A 23,903-nucleotide genomic window follows, 5' to 3' on the forward strand; every position below is an offset into this window, starting at 1 on the left:
TAAATCGATTTATTTTCGTTCTCGTCAGCCAAAATAGTGTACAACTGAAATCAAGAGAATATGGAATCCTGCAAATTTGGAATGATGACTGCATACTGTATCAAAATTGTATAAACAATTGCATACTCTTTTTTGGTTGTACTGGATTGTAAAAACAAAAACAGTTATATATTCCTTCCAGTACTGCATACTGAAAAGGATAATGATCTTTAAATACCTTGTTGACAAAAATTGTTGAGCCAAAAAGGATTAAGTATATGAGAAAGTCAATTGGCTGCTTGGTAGGTGTCATTGTCCCTGACCCTGGTGACCCACAGCCCACTAATCTGCAAAGAAAAGAAAGTTTGTAAAATACTGGAAATATGCTACAATTAACCCCTTCTATAATACAGTACATGAAGAATATGATGAATAGTTAAGAAGTCAGTAATCCTGCCACAGGTCAATTCAGAGGTACAATAAGACAACTTATAAGAATAAATTACAATAACTGTGTGCATGGAATTGCCATCAAAATTTCTAAGTAAGTTATCAAGCATTTGTTACTGCTAACTATCTTCAAGGCTTGTATCTCTGGTTCTATTATACTTACCCTGTAAATCAAACTCAAGTGATGTAGTATCATTAATCTTAAATCTGCCGCAAATGCACTGTATAACTACTGGCTTTTCTGTGTACGACACTGCGTATGTTAACCAGTGTAATACAACTGTATCCTCGTGGAATATAAACATGTAATGTTTTAGTAACACATACAGTTCTGTATCAAGGCTGGTGGAGTGTGAACATTCTATTATGCACTGGGCATCTGTGGCATAATCCACCTATTACTACTTTTTTATGCTTGTTCCTCTACTTATTTGCTGACTTGCCATTCTGACTGATGTGCCAAACACCAGTTCCTTTTACAGTATTATGAAGTGTAAGATCATTGGCAAATCTGATCAATTAACATTGGTGCAGATATAATCCATGCACAGATAAACAAAACTTGTGACGACATTTCAGTCCAAATCAGACCAAAACATTGTCATTCTCCTGTTAGCGGGTTATTTGTGTATTGTTCCATTCATGGTGCTGTGACTTTTTATTCTAACATTGGTGGACTATGGGCATCTCACTTTCTCAGCTTTCTTTGTGGCCAGGAACACCTTGCCTGCCTGAGTGTGCATGCTCCCTTTTCATTTTTCACCCACATTTGGGTAATATCTTAATCCAGCTCCCTGGAAGGTAGGACTCAATATAGTACTGCATTAGTGTTAACACTTCAGGTTCGAACCTATGAACTCTGAGAAGGGAGACGCAAGTGTGCATGTGTACCCGGCAATATGTAAACAATATGTAAACAATAGCAGGTAGTATCTCTGCTGCTGCAGAAAATCAAGTAAATCAAGCTTTGCTAATATGTTATTATTAACTAGTTACACTTGGGAAATAGTTATTGATTGATAAATTTCCCCATGATCCAAGTTAATAACCTTCCCATTAGCATGGCACAGTGGATGATGTGTTGTATCATTTGCTTAGTAAGGCTAAGTATAAGTACTAATGGGTGTAGCTAGTGACTAGATGGGCAACCATGTAGAAATATTCATGCCCTTTTAACCTTTTCGGGGTTTCGGCCGTACTAGTACGGCTTATGCACCAGGGTCCTTGATGTACTAGTACTCATAAATTCTAGCACCTTCAAATCTAGTGAGAGAAAGCTGGTAGGCCTACACATGAAAGAATGGGTCTATGTGGTCAGTGTGCGCAGTATAAAAAAAATCCTGCAGCACACAGTGCATAATGAGAAAAATAAAACTTTGTGTTTTTGGATTAAAACAGTGACTTTGCACTGTATTTTCGTATGGTATTTATTGTTGTATTCTAGGTTTCCTGTTCTCATTGTATAGAATGGAAAACATATTACAGAAATTGAGATGATTTTGACTGGTTTTACAATGAAAAGTACCTTGAAATTGAGCTCAAAGTAGTAAAAATGTTCGATTTTTACCAAAGTTCAAAAGTAAACAAATCATGCTAAGCGTCCAATACACGTCAACTGGTGAGTCTAATATTCTTTTACAAGTGCGTCAATATTATTTATACCATTTCTACACTAATGCAGTAGTCTACATAACAGTAAATCTTCTATTTTTTGTGAGAATAAAAATTCAAAATGGAAAGCAAAAGAATGTAAGATGGGCATGGGGATGTAACTAATGAACAGAGGAAATGTTATTTTAGTGCCAGGAATGTCTTTCTTGTTTATTCTGGACCCTATTTGGAAATTGGCATCTTTTGAAATTTGTGTGAAATTGGCAAAATTGCTCAATTCTGAGCACTGTATTGGATAGTTGAAATCGGTAAATTGGTGGTTTCTTGTACTCATTCGTTAGATTGTTATGCAGAGCATTTTCGTGCAAATTAGGTCAATTTTGTTAAAGGAAGCTATGCAGTTGACTAACACCCAGGTACGTACCCATTTTACTGATGGTGAACATTGGACAGCAGGTATGATAAGGAAACACATCTTATTAATCTACATTATGTACTTTCATATACCCATTACACATGTATACCCTTAAGATTATAAAAAAATTAATTGGTACGTTATGTATGTACATTGGTTAGCATGCTCAATTAACACCTAAGAGGACGTGGAGTTGAACCACACATGAGTAGACATATGGGCAAGACTACTATCACCTACCAAACCTTTTAGGGCTATAAACCTATTCTTTATTTATTTATTTATTATTTTTTATTTGGACATGATACATAGTTGTACAAAGAAATATAGTGATTGGGTGTACATGCCAAAAGCTCCTTGTATGCAGAACATTATGGGCAGGCTTAAAATTAACTTAAGATTAACTAAGCAATGATATATCCAGTGGTAAAAATTACAGTAAACAAATTACAACATGAAGTACAAAAGAGTATTTCAAGTAAGTAGCATTAAAGTTGTACAATTTGTAGCATAACAATGTATAATATAATCGAATCAGATCGAGTAAAATTAATGATTTGAAGTGCAGAAACAGGTCATATGGTCATTAGATGAGTTACGGTGCATTCAAGAGAATGGAGTATTCTATTAGATAATGTAATTAAAAAAAAAACATAGTTTAATAAGGTCACAGGTTATACATTTATGAGATTCAGTTATTCAGTATTTATTTAGTTGTGGGTGAGTAAGTGGTTTTTAAGAAGAGTCTTGAATTGATAAACAGACAGTATTTCTTTTATATTCATAGGTAATGAATTCCAGATTTTTGGGCCTTTTATGTGAATTGAGTTTTTACAGTGTGAGATGGACACGAGGAACATCAAAGAGTGATCTGTGCCTTGTGTTATGGTCATGTGTTCTGTTGAGGTTGGTAAGGAGAAGTTTCAGGGAAGGTTTTAAGGGCTCTTTTAAGTTTTTCTAATATAGACTCTTCAATATTAAGTGAGTTATGTGATAGAGACAGTTATATTTTGTGTATATGGGGATGAAGTATTTCTTTTTTGGTAACTCATAAAAGTAACTCAACCTAACTCAAGTAGGTTTACTTAGGTAATTAAGTAAGTTTATTTAGGTACAGGTACACATAACTCCAATTTTCATATATAGCAACATAGGTGTACACTACCTAGAATAACCCAAAAAACATACCTCTGTGGCCTGGTGGCTAACGCTCTCACTTCACACTGCGAGGGCCTGGGTTCGATTCCCAACCAGAGTAGAAACATTGGGCATGTTTCTTTCAACCTATTGTCTATGTTCCCCACCAGTAAAATGGGTACCTGGGTGTCAGTCGACTGGTGTGGGTTGCATCCTGGGACACTGACCTAATTTGCCCGAAATGCTGAGCATAACAAGGGGCTTTCTATACAGTAGTATGTCACTGATGTCAGCTAGGACTGTATACCATGTACATGTACTTGTAGTAAAATAAGGATATTAATGTTAAGTTGCGATTTTGTAGCCTACAATGGATGGGTTTGCTACATACACAAAAAAAATATAACTGTTTCCATTGCACAATAAATTCAATATTTTAGAATTTACATAATAGAATACTGATTAATTCAAAACTGAGACCACTAACCTCAATTGTTTTTATTAATTATTTAATTACTACTACTGTAATATTTAGTGAGAAGTGTTAAACCTGTAGGGGTCATACAGTGCCTAGAGTATGGTAGGCAACTTGGTTCGATCCAAGAAATGGGAGGACTGGCCCAGTTCCTTGGATCAAAAGACTTCCATTGACATTAAGGGGAAATAAATTTAATTATAATAAAAAATATTTATTTCATTTCTAATACACAATACAAATAGTAATAATTGCTATTCATTCAAAATTATTATATTCTGAATGTGATTTTAATAAAATTCACGAGGAACACTAAACCCATAAGGACCATATATTATTATTATAATCAAGGGGGAAGCGCTAAACCCGGAGGATTATACAGCGCCTGGGGGGGGGATATGTGGAAGGCATTCAGGCTTAATTCGGGGAACTGGAGCACAGATCCAATTCCCTAAATCAAGAGCCCCTCACCAACATCAAGGAACCTTCGTTGAGGGGTAAGGACCATATAGAACCTGGCGGAACCGGGAGGCAATGAGGCTCGCTCCATGGAAAAGCAGATCAAGTTCAATTAAGTAGATCAAGAGCCTGGTACCGATATCAAGGTCCCTTGAGGGAGCTGAAACGTGTAAAATCCTTTTTGTTGCCACAGTAGAGATGAAATTGAAGATGCAAGACGATGGTTGGAGTGACGAGATGAATACCGTATTAGAGATCATTGTTACGTTACTGTGATTGTTAACACAGCAACATAACCACCTCCCCAGCAACCTATGTACAGTACACACACACACACACACAATGTATGATTCATTAACTGATAAAGATGACATGTAAAAAAGATAAGAGAACCTGAGCAGCGGCGTCCACGTCGACCCTGACTTGTTTACACCACAGCTGTGACCGCCCCCTACCCCCTGGGGGCGCCCCTCCCCATGAGGGGGACTTCCCTCCTCCCTACTGGAGGCGGCCCACCAACCAAAGGGGTTAAGAAGATAAGATTTCGTTCGGATTTTTAACCCCGGAGGGTTAGCCACCCAGGATAACCCAAGAAAGTCAGTGCGTCATCGAGGACTGTCTAACTTATTTCCATTGGGGTCCTTAATCTTGTCCCCCAGGATGCGACCCACACCAGTCGACTAACACCCAGGTACCTATTTGCTGCTAGGTGAACAGGACAATAGGTGTAAGGAAACGTGTCGGAATTTCCACCCACCGGGAATCGAACCCGGGCCCTCCGTGTGTGAAGCGGGAGCTTTAGCCACCAGACCACCGGGCCACCTCACCTAATGATGCAATTATAAAAATGCTAGATCTGCTTTACACAGCATTGGAAAATATGCTATCTGTGCTTGGGGTTCAACTGCAGCAACACACCTAAAGCCAATAATAACCCAACAAAAAGCTGCAGTAAGAATAATCACTAAATCCCATCCCTGGCAACCCCCCCCCCACTCTTCATAGATCTAAACCAGCCGGGCTGTGGCTCGTACGTTGGTTTGCGTGCAGCCAGCAGCAACAGCCTGGTTGATCAGGCTCTGATCCACCAGGAGGCCTGGTCACAGACCGGGCCGCGGGGGCGTTGACCCCCAGAACTCTCTCCAGGTAAACTCCAGTACATCCACACTTACTTCTTACACTTGGTGGCCCGGTGGCCTGGTGGCTAAAGCTCCCGCTTCACACACGGAGGGCCCGGGTTCGATTCCCGGCGGGTGGAAACATTTCGACACGTTTCCTTACACCTGTTGTCCTGTTCACCTAGCAGCAAATAGGTACCTGGGTGTTAGTCGACTGGTGTGGGTCGCATCCTGGGGGACAAGATTAAGGACCCCAATGGAAATAAGTTAGACAGTCCTCGATGACGCACTGACTTTCTTGGGTTATCCTGGGTGGCTAACCCTCCGGGGTTAAAAATCCGAACGAAATCTTATCTTATCTTATCTTACTGTGCAATCTACATCTACAGGACCTTAAATTCCAATATTAACCTTGACCTAAAACGTTTTCTTGATAGTTGCGACAGAATCCACAGGCATAACACCAGACACAAACATCTCTACGACATTCCCCGTGTCCGACTAAACCTTTACAAAAATTCAATGTATGTCAAAGGCCCTAAAATCTGGAATACCCTACCTGAAAATTCTAAAACTGCAGACACATTCATCACCTTCAAAACTACCATCAGAAAACATCTTATCTCCCTGATACACCCCGTCAACTAACTACACGAATACCACCTGGTGGTTCACACTTACACTCACTCACCCATTTGACCATAAACAGAAATATCAATCTCAATTTCAAAATAATGAATCTTAACTAGTCATAAGTTGGCCTGTGATACTCCAATACTGAAACTATGTATAGTGCCAAAACAAAAGCATTCATATTGCTAAACTCACAAACTAGTATTTAGTCACTTAGCCATAATACCAACTTACCTCATAATTTTGTAATATTTTAAACTTAAGATTTAATTTAAGTCTGCCTGAAATGCCTAGTCATGCTAGGTGTTCTAGTGGTACACTGTAATTATTATTTTACTACATGTAAACCACACAATAACCAAATTCTGTAAACTCAGCATTGTAATCCTTATAGAGAATAAACTTTGAATTTGAATTTGAATAAGGTACAAAACACAGCCCGGCTGGTCAAGTACTAACTCAATTTTAATCTGTCCAGTTTCCTCTTGAAGACAGCCAGGGGTCTATTGGTAATCCCCCTTATGTATGCTGAGAATCTGTTAAACCACCCTGGGCCCCTGACACTTATTGTGTTTTCTCTTAGTGTACTCACGGCACCCCTGCTTTTCAAAGGTGCACCGATTATTTTTATGAGCCAAAATATTGATGAGAGTGATTGCCTCTTCACGGAGTATGAATTAGATAATGCATTAACTAAAGGTCGATCAACTGCTCCTGGAGAGGGTGGTATAATCTATGGTATTCTCAGAACTCTAAGGCATGTGCCTGATAACCCTTTGTTGGCACTGTATAATATCAGTTTCATTGAGGGCGTTCTTCCTACTTACTGGACCAATAGTCTCATTGCGCCTATCCCTAAGCCCCAACAGCCTGATACATTTAGACAGGTCTCCTTAACTAGTTGTCTTTGTAAAATTTTTGAAAGAATGATACTTAACAGACTGTACTACAGAATCAGACACCAACTTTTCCCCTACCTCTATGGGTTCATGAAAGGTAAAAGTGTGCAGCACTGTATTTCCACCTTTCTCACTGCACACATCTCTACTAGATTTACCACATTACTTGATCTAAAATCTGCATTTGATATCACGAACAGAACCGTTATACTACATAAACTAGCCAAAATGAATATTGGTGGTAGCTTACTCTGCTGGATAATAGGATACCTGTCAAATAGAGTATCCTCTGTTCTTCATCAAGGCTTTAGAAGTGAGTCTAAAGAAATGTCCTTAGGTACACCGCAGGGAGGAGTTCTTAGTCCCATGCTATTTAATATTCTGATTAATGCTCTCCTGAAGATATAGATTGCACGGTAGTAAGTGTGGATGTTCTGAACAGGGAGTAAGTTTAGATCTCTGAAGAGTGGGGGGTATGTTGCCAGGGATGGGATTTAGTGATTATTCTTACTGCGGCTTTTTGTTGGGTTATTATTGGCTTTAGGTGTGTTGCTGCAGTTGATCCCCAAGCACAAATAGCATAGGTGAGGTATGGATAAATGAGTGAATGGTATAGTGTGAGAAGGGCAGTTTGCGGCACGTAGTATCGTATTTAGGAGAGGATCCCAACCGTTTTGGATACTTTTTTTGTTATGTGTGGGATATGGGTGCTGAAATTCAGGTTGTTGTCGAGGTATAGGCCTAGGAACTTGCCCTCGTTATGTCTGGCAATTAGAGTATTGTCGATCTTAATGTTAAGTTGCGCAACACCTGCTCTGCTACCAAACATAATATAGGGGACAAAAAGATACAAAACATCCAGGCCATGGGAAAACCTGGGTAGCCACAGCCACTCAAGAGGGAGAGGTTTTTTAGTGCCAGGAAGGAAAAAAAAACTGGCAGGAAATGGCAGAAATCGTACACCAAATCCAGTCATTCCTGGAGTGGAACCACAGTCGATGGCCTCCACTCCAAACCAACAAATACAGATACTAATGCCGGAAAAAAAATCCCCCCCCAGTACCAACAATACCACCAGTCCGATAACATTCTTCTTTGCAAATATACAGGGTCTAAAGCCAGCAACAAACAACAAAATACCTTTCATCCGTGGACTGCTTGCAGAGGCAAAGGCAATGTTCGCGGCTTTCACTGAGACCCACATAAAGGATCACTTGGACAACGAAATATGGATCCCAGGTTACAACCTATACAGATGTGACAGAGTGAACAGGCAAAAGGGGGGGGTTGGCCTGTACATTGCAGAGTCACTTGTTTGCACAGAACTGCTAAATGCCTCAAATGATGTAGTGGAAGTTTTAGCAGTAAAGGTCGAGAACCAAAACCTAGTCATTGTGATAGTCTACAAGCCTCCGGATGCAACATCCCAGCAATTCCAGGAACAGCTGTTAAAAATTGACCACTGTCTGGAAAACCTTCCAGCTCCTGCACCCAACATCTTGCTCCTGGGGGATTTCAACTTAAGGCACCTAAAATGGAGGAATATAGCAAATAATATTGTTGCAGTAATAACACCAGGAGGCAGCTCTGATGAAAACTCACACTCACGCGAGCTTTTAAATCTCTGCACAAAATTCAATTTAAACCAGCAAATAATAGAGCCTACTAGACTGGAGAATACACTAGACCTCATCTTCACTAACAATGATGATCTGATAAGAAATATCACCATATCAAAAACAATATACTCAGATCACAACATAATTGAGGTTCAGTCATGTATGCGCGGAGCCCCAGACCGACATAAGGAGATTAGTCACGAGGGAGCATTCACCAAATTCAACTTCAATAACAAAAACATAAAGTGGGACCAAGTAAACCAAGTCCTAACCGATATAAGCTGGGAAGATATACTAAGCAACACAGACCCCAACGGTAGCACTCGATGTATGCACAAGGCTTATTCCTCTAAGAAAAAGGAGGAGTAGATGTAAAACAGAAAGAGACAGGCGCTCCCTTTACAGGCGACGGAAAAGAATAACAGAGCGGCTAAAAGAGGTCAATATATCTGAAATGCGTAGGGAGACACTGGTCAGAGAACTAGCAAGCATCGAACTTAAGCTAAAAGAATCCTTTAGGAGTCAGGAATCGCGGGAAGAACTAAAAGCCATAAATGAAATCGAAAGAAACCCAAAGTATTTCTTCTCCTATGCCAAATCAAAATCGAGAACAACGTCCAGTATTGGGCCCCTACTTAAACAAGATGGGTCCTACACAGATGACAACAAGGAAATGAGTGAGCTACTCAAGTCCCAATATGACTCAGTTTTTAGCAAGCCGCTAACCAGACTGAGAGTCGAAGATCAAAATGAATTTTTTATGAGAGAGCCACAAAATTTGATTAACACAAGCCTATCCGATGTTATCCTGACGCCAAATGACTTCGAACAGGCGATAAATGACATGCCCATGCACTCTGCCCCAGGGCCAGACTCATGGAACTCTGTGTTCATCAAGAACTGCAAGAAGCCCCTATCACGAGCCTTTTCCATCCTATGGAGAGGGAGCATGGACACGGGGGTCGTCCCACAGTTACTAAAAACAACAGACATAGCCCCACTCCACAAAGGGGGCAGTAAAGCAACAGCAAAGAACTACAGACCAATAGCACTAACATCCCATATCATAAAAATCTTTGAAAGGGTCCTAAGAAGCAAGATCACCACGCATCTAGAAACCCATCAGTTACACAACCCAGGGCAACATGGGTTTAGAACAGGTCGCTCCTGTCTGTCTCAACTATTGGACCACTACGACAAGGTCCTAAATGCACTAGAAGACAAAAAGAATGCAGATGTAATATATACAGACTTTGCAAAAGCCTTCGACAAGTGTGACCATGGCGTAATAGCGCACAAAATGCGTGCTAAAGGAATAACAGGAAAAGTAGGTCGATGGATCTATAATTTCCTCACTAACAGAACACAGAGAGTAGTCGTCAACAGAGTAAAGTCCGAGGCAGCTACGGTGAAAAGCTCTGTTCCACAAGGCACAGTACTCGCTCCCATCTTGTTCCTCATCCTTATATCCGACATAGACAAGGATGTCAGCCACAGCACCGTGTCTTCCTTTGCAGATGACACCCGAATCTGCATGACAGTGTCTTCCATTGCAGACACTGCAAAGCTCCAGGCAGACATCAACCAAATCTTTCAGTGGGCTGCAGAAAACAATATGAAGTTCAACGATGAGAAATTTCAATTACTCAGATATGGTAAACATGAGGAAATTAAATCTTCATCAGAGTACAAAACAAATTCTGGCCACAAAATAGAGCGAAACACCAACGTCAAAGACCTGGGAGTGATCATGTCGGAGGATCTCACCTTCAAGGACCATAACATTGTATCAATCGCATCTGCTAGAAAAATGACAGGATGGATAATGAGAACCTTCAAAACTAGGGAGGCCAAGCCCATGATGACACTCTTCAGGTCACTTGTTCTATCTAGGCTGGAATATTGCTGCACACTAACAGCACCTTTCAAGGCAGGTGAAATTGCCGACCTAGAAAATGTACAGAGAACTTTCACGGCGCGCATAACGGAGATAAAACACCTCAATTATTGGGAGCGCTTGAGGTTCCTAAACCTGTATTCCCTGGAACGCAGGAGGGAGAGATACATGATTATATACACCTGAAAAATCCTAGAGGGACTAGTACCGAACTTGCACACGAAAATCACCCACTACGAAAGCAAAAGACTTGGCAGACGATGCACCATCCCCCCAATGAAAAGCAGGGGTGTCACTAGCACGTTAAGAGACCATACAATAAGTGTCAGGGGCCCGAGACTGTTCAACTGCCTCCCAGCACACATAAGGGGGATTACCAACAGACCCCTGGCAGTCTTCAAGCTGGCACTGGACAAGCACCTAAAGTCAGTTCCGGATCAGCCGGGCTGTGGCTCGTATGTTGGTTTGCGTGCAGCCAGCAGCAACAGCCTGGTTGATCAGGCTCTGATCCACCAGGAGGCCTGGTCTCAGACCGGGCCGCGGGGGCGTTGACCCCCGGAACTCTCTCCAGGTAAACTCCAGTAGGTTTTGTCAGTGTTAAGTGTAAGTTTATTGGCTGTCATCCAATCCCATATTTTGAGCAGCTCCTCGTTGACAATGGTGTTGAGGGTGGCAAGATTTGGGTGGGAGATGACATAGGTCGTGTCGTCAGCAAAGAGAATGGGTTTCAGGTGCTGGGATACATTTGGAAGATCATTGATGTAAATGAGGAAGAGCAGGGGACCAAGCACACTTCCCTGCGGCACTCCAGTATTAAGTGGCCGTGTCTTTAATGGTGACATACTGATTCCTATTAGTAAGGTAGGATTTGAAATATGCAAGCGCATGGCCTCTTATACCATAATGGTCAAGTTTGTGGAGTAGGATGCCGTGGTCGACTGTGTCAAAAGCTTTTCATAGGTCAATAAAAATTCCTAGTGGATATTCCTTATTTTCCAATGCTGTGTAAAGCAGATCTAGCATTTTTATAATTGCATCATTAGTACTTTTATTTTTCCTGAAACCAAATTGGCAGGGGTTGAGTATGTTTTGTGCCGTTATAAATGAATATAGTCTCCTGTGCACGAGTTTCTCGAAGATTTTTGATAACAATGGTATTGGCCTATAGTTGTTCACATCTGTAGGGTCACCACCTTTATGTATTGGTGTAACTCTATTGGACGACGACCTACTTACATAAGTGGCAGGTCCCACTGTGATCCCACCTCCTCCTGCTACGCCTCACCTGACTACAGTATATAAGCCACGTCTACGGCCCTATGCTGTACATTCTACAAGATTGATGGACTGAACACATCGACTCAAGGCTGAGGGACTGATTACCTCATACTCCTCCCCTCCTTATATCTTCTGCTTTGTATTGGACTGATGAAGCCACTGTGTGGCGAAAAGTTTCTTCAATAAAGATTCCCATGTGTTGCACAAGTGTCTCAATTCTTCAGGGTATCCGGTAAATGGCACCGATTGTTACAGGCGTCTTAAGGTTTTTTACAATAAAATTAGCAAAAATGTACTCCCCATATTCATCACTAAAGGAAGTGGTGCTAATACAAGATAGTTGGTTAGAGTAATAGACTGCAATACCACCCCCAACTTGGTATTGTCTTCAATTGCTATGGATCCCATCACACATTGGATTACTCCTCATGATAAAGTTGATATGTTAGCCAAGAAGAGTACTCAGAAGGAGAATGTAGAATATACTTTGGTATATCTGTGTCTAGCATTAGGAATAATATTAGAAGAGAAGTAAAAATGAAAATGATTGTAATAGGAATGCAGTTAGAAGCCTGAGTAGATCTATAACCCACTATGATAACATGAACATAGATAAGTATGTTTATGGAGCAACTTGCAATGTGAACAGACCGACTGATGTTGTAATGGCCAGGCTTAGTCTTGGTTACAAGTACTTCTGGCAGTTTGGGAGACACACAGATGATGATCAAACTAAATGAAAATTATATGATCAGGCATGTGGTCACTCTCTTGAACACTATGTGATTAATTGTCCACTTATTGAGGAATACAGAGATAGTATGATAACCTATGTGACATGTCAAAGTATCTTATTAATGAAAATAAGATACCAAATATACTAAGCAATTTTTCTGAATTTGCTTGTAACAGATAAGTGAACTATAGATATGTAGATATAAATCCATATGTACTCCTGTTAACCCTTTTGGGGCCTAGGTCCTAGGCCTTTTGTGTGTCCATATGCTCTTCCGCTACCGTCCACAGGATGGATATGGGGTGCACAATAAACTAGCCACTTCGGTAGCAAAATCTAATCTCTGGGTGCATCGAGAGTGACGCCCAACCATGTGTGAGACGGATGAACCGAAGATAATACATATGATAAAGAGTATGAGGGACAATTTAGACATACTGACCTGAAAGCTCCATTTTGTAGCCCTAGCAGTCACATGGGTCAGTTCCTCCTGATATGAGAGTATTAAAGAGAAGAGGATTGAGAACTGACCCCTGGGGCACGCCCATGTGCCGGGCCAGAACCAGAGGTGAAACCTCCGGCAAACTTGAAACTTGCAGCCCTCAAGATAACTACTGTGGAAAATTAAATTTACCTGGATGTATCTCATTAGATACATACCAGTAAATAGTAACAAAGATAATTATTATTTATCAAAGTTACATAGACAAGTAGGAATTTTGAGACACCTAGGTCGCAAAAAATGTCCCCCTTCGATACCTACTACTGTCATATCCACAAATCACTCTTGACCTATATTAATTTCAAATGAAATATACATTACCAGGAATTATGGTAAATATTAATATAAATTTGTGGACTGTATGTTAAAATTAATAAATGATTACATAAACACATTTATATAACAGAAGGAGAATTTATAATCATAACACTCACCAATTAATCTGGAGATTACGGTGTGTCATGTACAGAAACCCCCTCTGCCTATTTATGAAGAAAAACTGGCCAGAATTCTAACATAAATTAGACACTTATCTGAGGTTCCTGGAGCTGTCCTGTCCATCTGCTTAATGCTCACGTTATGCAGGACTGCACATCCAACAATTTCGGCTCCTATTTGAGAAGTTTTAAGCCCAATATAACCCCTAGAGTGACGACAATTATGCACATTTCACTAGTGTGCTTGTATCACATTCAAAAACAATGGCATCTCCTCCCTGCTCCTCAGCGCAGGCGCAGAGCTTCCCTCGCTGGTTCCATTTTTCATTTACAAATTAATTTTTATTAAATACAATGTATTACACTAATTTTCATTAAAAATACGCTGGATTTTTCGGAAAATACGTTATTTTCCACAACTACTGTAGTTTTGAAAAGGTTTTATGTATGTTACTGCATTCTCGAAACCCCATCGAAATCCCACCTTAGCCTGGTGGCAAAAGCTCTCGCTTCACACGGTGAGTGTTCGGGTTCGATTCCTGGTGAAGGGGTGGAAACATTGAGCGTATTTCCTTACGCCAGCTTGCGTGCAGCCAGCAGTAACAGCCTGGTTGATCAGACCCTGATCCACCACGAGGCCTGGTCTCAGACCGGGCCACGGGGGCCTTGACCCCCAAAACCCTCTCCAGGTAAACTGCAGGTAAACACCAGTTGTCCATGTTCACCCATCAGTAATAATGGGTAACTGGGTGTTAGTCGACTGGTGTGGGTCGCATCCTGGGACAAAACTGAACTAATTTGCCCGAAATGTTCTGCATAATATCAAAAACAATATACTCAGATCACAACATAATTCAGGTTCAGACATGTATGTGTGGAGCCCCAGACCGACATAATGAGACTAGTCACGAGGGAGCTTTCACCAAATTCAACTTCAATAACAAAAACATAAAGTGGGACCAAGTAAACCAAGTCCTAACCGATATAAGCTGGGAAGATATACTAAGCAACACAGACCCCAACTTATGCCTAGAACAGATTAACTTGGTGGCACTCGATGTATGCACAAGGCTTATTCCTCTAAGAAAAAGGAGGAGTAGATGTAAAATAGAAAGAGACAGGCGCTCCCTTTACAGGCGACGGAAAAGAATAACAGAGCGGCTAAAAGGGGTCAATATATCTGAAATGCGTAGGGAGACACTGGTCAGAGAAATAGCAAGCATCGAACTTAAGCTAAAGGAATCTTACAGGAGTCAGGAATCGTGGGAAGAACTAAAAGCCATAAATGAAATCAAAGAAACCCTAAGTATTTCTTCTCCTATGCCAAATCAAAGTCGAGAACAACGTCCAGTATTGGGCCCCTACTTAAACAAGATGGGTCCTACACAGATGACAGCAAGGAAATGAGTGAGCTACTCAAGTCCCAATATGACTCAGTTTTTAGCAAGCCGCTAACCAGACTGAGAGTCGAAGATCAAAATGAATTTTTTATGAGAGAGCCACAAAATTTGATTAACACAAGCCTATCCGATGTTATCCTGATGCCAAATGACTTCGAACAGGCGATAAATGGCATGCCCATTCACTCTGCCCCAGGGCCAGACTCATGGAACTCTGTGTTCATCAAGAACTTCAAGAAGCCCCTATCACGAGCCTTTTCCATCCTATGGAGAGGGAGCATGGACACGGGGGTCGTCCCACAGTTACTAAAAATAACAGACATAGCCCCACTCCACAAAGGGGGCAGTAAAGCAACAGCAAAGAACTACAGACCAATAGCACTAACATCCCATATCATAAAAATCTTTGAAAGGGTCCTAAGAAGCAAGATCACCACCCATCTAGAAACCCATCAGTTACACAACCCAGGGCAACATGGGTTTAGAACAGGTCGCTCCTGTCTGTCTCAACTATTGGATCACTACGACAAGGTCCTAAATGCACTAGAAGACAAAAAGAATGCAGATGTAATATATACAGACTTTGCAAATGCCTTCGACAAGTGTGACCATGGCGTAATAGCGCACAAAATGCGTGCTAAAGGAATAACAGGAAAAGTCGGTCGATGGATCTATAATTTCCTCACTAACAGAATACAGACAGTAGTCATCAACAGAGTCAAGTCCGAGGCAGCTACGGTGAAAAGCTCTGTTCCACAAGGCACAGTACTGGCTCCCATCTTGTTTCTCATCCTCATATCCGACATAGACAAGGATGTCAGCCACAGCTGACAGTCTTCCTTTGCAGATGACACCCGAATCTGCATGACAGTGTCTTCCATTGCAGACACTGCAAGGCTCCAGGCGGACATTAACCAAATCTTTCAGTGGGCTGCAGAAAACAATATGAAGTTCAACGATGAGAAATTTCAATTACTCAGATATGGTAAACACGAGGAAATTAAATCTTCATCAGAGTACAAAACAAATTCTGGCCACAAAATAGAGCGAAACACCAACGTCAAAGACCTGGGAGTGATCATGTCGGAGGATCTCACCTTCAAGGACCATAACATTGTATCAATCGCATCTGCTAGAAAAATGACAGGATGGATAATGAGAACCTTCAAAACTAGGGAGGCCAAGCCCATGATGACACTCTTCAGGTCACTTGTTCTATCTAGGCTGGAATATTGCTGCACTCTAACAGCACCTTTCAAGGCAGGTGAAATTGCTGACCTAGAAAATGTAGAGAGAACCTTCATGGCGCGCATAACGGAGATAAAACACCTCAATTACTGGGAGCGCTTGAAGTTCCTAAACCTGTATTCCCTGGAATGCAGGTGGGAGAGATACATGATTATATACACCTGGAAAATCCTAGTGGGGAAACAAGTGTAGTCAAAGATAAGATAAAACCTATATTGCAAACTAGAAATACCACAGGAAATAGCAAACAAGAGGACTCCACTAGCAATAGTGAGGATATATTACCAAAAACAACTGGTGGGAGCTCCATTGTTGGTGCTAGGGAGGATAGGAATAAGACAGGGAAACATGCACCAACAGGGAATACAGTCACAGAAACCCAATGCAAACGGAAACCAAGCCTGTGCACATACTATGCACTTGGTATCTGCAGACATGGGAAATCTGGAAAAACACACGGGACGTGCAACTATGACCACCCTAGAAAATGCCATGCCCATATGACAACAGGAAAATGCAAACTCCCTTCCTGTAAGCTTTTTCACCCTGAAATGTGTACCTCTTCAGTACAGGAAAGACTGTGCTGTAATTTAAATTGCCAGGCACACCATCTAAAGGGTACAAAAAGATACAAAACATCCAGGCCATGGAAAAACCTGGGTAGCCACAGCCACTCAAGAGGGAGAGGCTTTTTAGTGCCAGGAAGGAAAAAAAACTGGCAGGAAATGGCAGAAATCGTACACCAAATCCAGTCATTCCTGGAGTGGAACCACAGTCGATGGCCTCCACTCCAAACCAACAGATACAGATACTAATGCCGGAAAAAAAATCCCCCCCCCAGTACCAACAATACCACCAATCCGATGACATTCTTCTTTGCAAATATACAGGGTCTAAAGCCAGCAACAAACAACAAAATACCTTTCATCCGTGGACTGCTTGCAGAGGTAAAGGCAATGTTCGCGGCTTTCACTGAGACCCACATAAAGGATCACTTGGACAACGAAATATGGATCCCAGGTTACAACCTATACAGATGTGACAGAGTGAACAGGCAAAAGAGGGGGGGGGGGGTTGGCCTGTACATTGCAGAGTCACTTGTTTGCACAGAACTGCTAAATGCCTCAAATGATGTAGTGGAAGTTTTAGCAGTAAAGGTTGAGAACCAAAACCTAGTCATTGTGGTAGTCTACAAGCTTCCGGATGCAACATCCCAGCAATTCCAGGAACAGCTGTTAAAAATTGACCACTGTCTGGAAAATCTTCCAGCTCCTGCACCCAACATCTTGCTCCTGGGGGATTTCAACTTAAGGCACCTAAAATGGAGGAATATAGCAAATAATATTGTTGCAGTAATAACACCAGGAGGCAGCTCTGATGAAAACACACTCGAGCTTTTAAATCTCTGCACAAAATTCAATTTAAACCAGCAAATAATAGAGCCTACTAGACTGGAGAATACACTAGACCTCATCTTCACTAACAATGATGATCTGATAAGAAATGTCACCATATCAAAAACAATATACTCAGATCACAACATAATTGAGGTTCAGACATGTATGCGTGGAGCCCCAGACCGACATAGTGAGACTAGTCACGAGGGAGCATTCACCAAATTCAACTTCAATAACAAAAACATAAAGTGGGACCAAGTAAACCAAGTCCTAACCGATATAAGCTGGGAAGATACACTAAGCAACACAGACCCCAACTTATGCCTAGAACAGATTAACTTGGTGGCACTCGATGTATGCACAAGGCTTATTCCTCTAAGAAAAAGGAGGAGTAGATGTAAAATAGAAAGAGACAGGCGCTCCCTTTACAGGCGACGGAAAAGAATAACAGAGCGGCTAAAAGAGGTCAATATATCTGAAATGCGTAGGGAGACACTGGTCAGAGAAATAGCAAGCATCGAACTTAAGCTAAAGGAATCTTATAGGAGTCAGGAATCGCGGGAAGAACTAAAAGCCATAAATGAAATCGAAAGAAACCCAAAGTATTTCTTCTCCTATGCCAAATCAAAGTCGAAAACAAAGTCCAGTATTGGGCCCCTACTTAAACAAGATGGGTCCTACACAGATGACAGCAAGGAAATGAGTGAGCTACTCAAGTCCCAATATGACTCAGTTTTTAGCAAGCCGCTAACCAGACTGAGAGTCGAAGATCAAAATGAATTTTTTATGAGAGAGCCACAAAATTTGGTTAACACAAGCCTATCCGATGTTATCCTGACGCCAAATGACTTCGAACAGGCGATAAATGACATGCCCATGCATTCTGCCCCAGGGCCAGACTCATGGAACTCCGTGTTCATCAAGAACTGCAAGAAGCCCCTATCACGAGCCTTTTCCATCCTATGGAGAGGGAGCATGGACACGGGGGTCGTCCCACAGTTACTAAAAACAACAGACATAGCCCCACTCCACAAAGGGGGCAGTAAAGCAACAGCAAAGAACTACAGACCGATAGCACTAACATCCCATATCATAAAAATCTTTGAAAGGGTCCTAAGAAGCAAGATCACCACCCATCTAGAAACCCATCAGTTACACAACCCAGGGCAACATGGGTTTAGAACAGGTCGCTCCTGTCTGTCTCAACTATTGGATCACTACGACAAGGTCCTAAATGCACTAGAAGACAAAAAGAATGCAGATGTAATATATACAGACTTTGCAAAAGCCTTCGACAAGTGTGGCCATGGCGTAATAGCGCACAAAATGCGTGCTAAAGGAATAACAGGAAAAGTCGGTCGATGGATATATAATTTTCTCACTAACAGAACACAGAGAGTAATCGTCAACAGAGTAAAGTCCGAGGCAGCTACGGTGAAAAGCTCTGTCCACAAGGCACAGTACTCGCTCCCATCTTGTTCCTCATCCTCATATCTGACATAGACAAGGATGTCAGCCACAGCACCGTGTCTTCCTTTGCAGATGACACCCGAATCTGCATGACAGTGTCTTCCATTGCAGACACTGCAAGGCTCCAGGTGGACATCAACTAAATCTTTCAGTGGGCTGCAGAAAACAATATGAAGTTCAACGATGAGAAATTTCAATTACTCAGATATGGTAAACACGAGGAAATTAAATCTTCATCAGAGTACAAAACAAATTCTGTCCACAAAATAGAGCGAAACACCAACGTCAAAGACCTGGGAGTGATCATGTCGGAGGATCTCACCTTCAAGGACCATAACATTGTATCAATCGCATCTGCTAGAAAAATGACAAGATGGATAATGAGAACCTTCAAAACTAGGGAGGCCAAGCCCATGATGACACTCTTCAGGTCACTTGTTCTATGTAGGCTGGAATATTGCTGCACACTAACAGCACCTTTCAAGGCAGGTGAAATTGCTGACCTAGAAAATGTACAGAGAACCTTCACGACGCGCATAAAGGAGATAAAACACCTCAATTACTGGGAGCGCTTGAAGTTCCTAAACCTGTATTCCCTGGAATGCAGGCGGGAGAGATACATGATTATATATACCTGGAAAATCGTAGAGGGACTAGTACCGAACTTGCACACGAAAATCACTCACTACGAAAGCAAAAGACTTGGCAGACGATGCAACATCCCCCCAATGAAAAGCAGGGGTGTCACTAGCACGTTAAGAGACCATACAATAAGTGTCAGGGGCCCGAGACTGTTCAACTGCCTCCCAGCATACATAAGGGGATTACCAACAGACCCCTGGCAGTCTTCAAGCTGGCACTGGACAAGCACCTAAAGTCAGTTCCTGACCAGCCGGGCTGTGGCTCGTACGTTGGTTTGCGTGCAGCCAGCAGCAACAGCCTGGTTGATCAGGCTCTGATCCACCAGGAGGCCTGGTCACAGACCGGGCCGCGGGGGCGTTGACCCCCGGAACTCTCTCCAGGTAAACTCCAGGTAATATTCAATTCAATTCAATTCAAAGTTTATTCTCTATAAGGATTACAATGCTGAGTTTACAGAAATTTGGTTATTGTGTGGTTTACATGTAGTAAAATTGTGATTACAGAGTGTACCACTAGAACGCTTAGCATGGCTAGGCATTTCGGGCAGACTTAGTTTTATTCTTAATTGTAAAATATTACAAATTATGAGGTAAGTTGGTATTATGGCTAAGTGACTAAATACTAGTTTGTGAGTTTAGCAATGTGAATGCTTTTGTTTTGGCACAGTACATAGTTTCAGTATTGGAGTATCACAGGATTCATTATTTTAAGATTGAGATTAATATTTCTGTTTATGGTCAAATGAGTGAGTGAGTGTAAGTGTGAACCACCAGGTGGTATTCGTGTAGTTAGTTGACGGGGTGTATCAGGGAGATAAGATGTTTTCTAATGGTAGTTTTGAAGGTGATGAATGTGTCTGCAGTTCTAGAGTTCTCAGGTAGGGTATTCCAGATTTTAGGGCCTTTGACATACATTGAATTTTTGTAAAGGTTTAGTCGGACACGGGGAATGTCGTAGAGATGTTTGTGTCTGGTGTTATGCCTGTGGGTTCTGTCACAACTATCAAGAAAACGTTTTAGGTCAAGGTTGATATTAGAGTTTAAGGCCCTGTAGATGTAGATTGCACAGTAGTAAGTGTGGATGTACTGAACTGGGAGTAAGTTTAGGTCTATGAAGAGTGGGGGGGTGTGTTGCCAGGGATGGGATTTAGTGATTATTCTTACTGCAGCTTTTTGTTGGGTTATTATTGGCTTTAGGTGAGTTGCTGCAGTTGATCCCCAAGCACAAATAGCATAGGTGAGGTATGGATAAATAAGTGAGTGGTATAGTGTGAGAAGGGCATTTTGCGGCATGTAGTATCGTATCTTGGAGAGGATCCCAACCGTTTTGGATACTTTTTTGGTTATATGCTGGATATGGGTGCTGAAATTCAGGTTGTTGTCAAGGTATAAGCCTAGGAATTTGCCCCCATTATTTCTGGTAATTAGAGTGTTGTCAATCTTAATGTTAATTTGTGCATCTCCTGCTCTGCTACCAAACATAATATAGTAGGTTTTGTCAGTGTTAAGCGTAAGTTTATTGGCTGTCATCCAAGTCGATATTTTAATCAGCTCCTCATTCACAATGGTGTTGAGGGTGGCAAGATTAGGGTGAGAGACGACATAAGTCGTGTCATCAGCAAAGAGAATGGGTTTCAGGTGTTGGGATACGTTTGGAAGGTCATTGATGTATATGAGGAAGAGCAGGGGACCAAGGACACTTCCCTGCGGAACTCCAGTATCAAGTGACCGTGTTGCTGATGCTGTGTCTTTAATGGTGACATACTGATACCTATTAGTAATGTAAGATTTGAAATAAGCAAGCACATGGCCTCTTATACCGTAATGATCAAGTTTGTGGAGTAGGATGTCGTGGTCTACTGTGTCAAAAGCTTTTCTTAGGTCAATAAAAATTCCTAGTGAATATTCCTTATTTTCCAATGCTGTGTAAAGCAGATCTAGCATTTTTATGATTGCATCATTAGTGCTTTTATTTTTCCTGAATCCAAATTGGCAGGGGTTGAGTATATTTTGAGCCGTTATAAATGAATACAGTCTCCTGTGCACGAGTTTCTCAAAGATTTTGGATAGCAATGGTAAGTTAGATATTGGCCTATAGTTGTTTAAGTCTGTAGGGTCACCACCTTTATGTATTGGTGTAACCCTTGCCATCTTGAGTAGTTTCGGGAAGGTGCTAGTCTCTAGTGACTTGTTAAAAAGTAATGAAATAGCATGCGAAAGGACATGGGCCGCTCGCTTGTACAGTAATGGTGGGACATGAGACAGATTCCCTGAGTTATTTTTAAGTGACTTCATAATCTCAGTGACTTCCGTGGGCTCAGTTGGTGCAAGATAGAAGGAATTAGGGAAATTCCCATCTAGGTAGTCCCCGGCATGGGCATTGGCATGTGGGATTTTACTGGCGAGATTAGATCCTATGGTTGAGAAGAAGTCGTTTATCTTGTTAGCTGTGTCAGTGGGATGTAGTGGTGTTTCATTAGGTTTAGTTAGGACAATATTCTTGGTTTTTTTCAGTTTGTGGGTCCCTAGAATCTGAGAGAGTGTTTTCCAGGTCTTTTTTATATCTCCTCTAGTGTCTGTGAATCTACTGGAGTAGTATAGTTGTTTGGCTTTCTTAATTACTTTGGTGAGAGCTGATGAATAGTGTTTAAGAATATCTTTGTGTATTAAGCCCTGTCTATATTGCTTTTCATATTGGTGTTTCTTGTCAATGGATTTCAGAATGGTGCTGGTTAGCCATGGGCAACCAAGCCGTTTGTTTGTGATCTGTTTTGTTTTTATAGGACAATGTTTGTTGTATAGTCTAAGTAATTTGTTAAGAAAAATGTCTGTCCAGTCATCAATACCATTGGCCTTGGAGAATTCTGTAGGCCAATCAACAGTCTCTAGGTCAGCTGTGAACTTCCTTACTGAGGCCTCGTCATGGAGTCTAAATGAGACTTTGTTGTATTCAAGTGGTGGTTTACTAATGTTTGTCAGGAGGAAGATAGGGTAATGGTCTGTAGTGCTATCTCTGATTATCCCTGATTTAAGGGGGGCTAGTATATTGGTCCATATGTGGTCTATTATGGTTGCACTTGTCTCAGTGAGCCTGGTTGGTTTAGTTATTGTTGGTATGAGAAGTGTGTTGTTTATATTGTTGATGAAATCAGTTACAGGCTGATCATCTAGTAAGCCAAGGTTGATGTTGAAGTCTCCAGCTAAGAGAAGGTGGCGCTTATTCATTTGTCTGTTTGTTATTAGTGACTTTAATTTCTCACTGAAATTTGGGATGTTTGTGTGAGGTATCCGGTAAATGGCACCGATTGTTATAGGCGTCTTAAGGTTTTTTACAGTAAAATTAGCAAAAATGTATTCCCCATATTCATCACTAAAGCAAGTGGTGCTAAGACAAGATAATTGGTTAGAGTAATAGATTGCAATACCACCCCCAACTTGGTTTGGTCTGCAGTTGTGAATTGCTGTGTATCCTGGTAGAGGGTAGATATCTATTGTGTCCTGCTTAAGCCAGGTCTCAGTAAGAATAATGCAGGAGAAGGGTGTCTTTAGTGATTCAAGGAGTGCTAGGAGGTCATCATAGTGTTTGCTTAAGGACCTGATGTTGTAGTTAAGTACTGATAGACTTTTAGCATTGTTTAGGATAGTGGTGGCTTGTGATGCTGTGTAATAAAGGCAGTTACTTTCCAATAGGTTTTGATTGGGTGTCAGATTATGGAGGTTTAGATCAGGGTCAATGTGATCAATCATCTTCTAGGTTTAAATTATGGTTATTTATATCCTGAGTTGTGTGTTGAGTTCTAGTACTGATATCTGTAGTGGTAGGAAGTTTGGACAAGTATATAGCTAGAGTATTTTGGTCATGTAGAGTATAGTCACTACTACACATAATGAAGTTGATGTTGTCTATGTGTTGTGCTGGAATGAACTAAAGTACAACTAGGTATAAACTAGTAATATAAAAATACAAATTAAAAATAGAACAAGACTCTCACTTGTAATTGCACTAAGGTCTAATAATGACTTTTGTGGAGTCTATGTTTTGAGCTAGAATGAGCTATAGTACAATAGGTTTAATCTAATAATATAAAAATACAAATTAAAA

At 41.2% G+C, this 23,903-nt stretch overlaps 1 protein-coding gene across 4 annotated transcripts in view; it reads right to left on the bottom strand.

Moving 5' to 3' along the window:
- The window catches only part of LOC128700761 (UDP-N-acetylglucosamine transporter TMEM241), a 132,849-nt gene extending 127,501 nt beyond the window's left edge, over nucleotides 1-5,348 (bottom strand). For 2 of the 4 annotated variants that reach the window (XM_070088698.1, XM_070088680.1), the window contains exons 1-2: nucleotides 4,920-5,348; nucleotides 218-326 (exon numbers count right to left, since the gene is read on the bottom strand). In XM_070088698.1, the coding sequence (XP_069944799.1) occupies nucleotides 218-292 (75 nt within the window). In that variant the 5' untranslated portion in view covers nucleotides 293-326; nucleotides 4,920-5,348. Of the gene's footprint in view, nucleotides 1-217; nucleotides 327-4,662; nucleotides 4,867-4,919 lie in introns of those variants that run through there. The other 2 variants (XM_070088688.1, XM_070088694.1) reach the window with 2 other exon arrangements.
- Nucleotides 5,349-23,903: the final 18,555 nt, after the last annotated feature.

Source organism: Cherax quadricarinatus, chromosome 2, assembly GCF_038502225.1.
Source record: "Cherax quadricarinatus isolate ZL_2023a chromosome 2, ASM3850222v1, whole genome shotgun sequence".
In the NCBI taxonomy this organism is placed as follows: Eukaryota; Metazoa; Arthropoda; class Malacostraca; order Decapoda; family Parastacidae; genus Cherax; species Cherax quadricarinatus.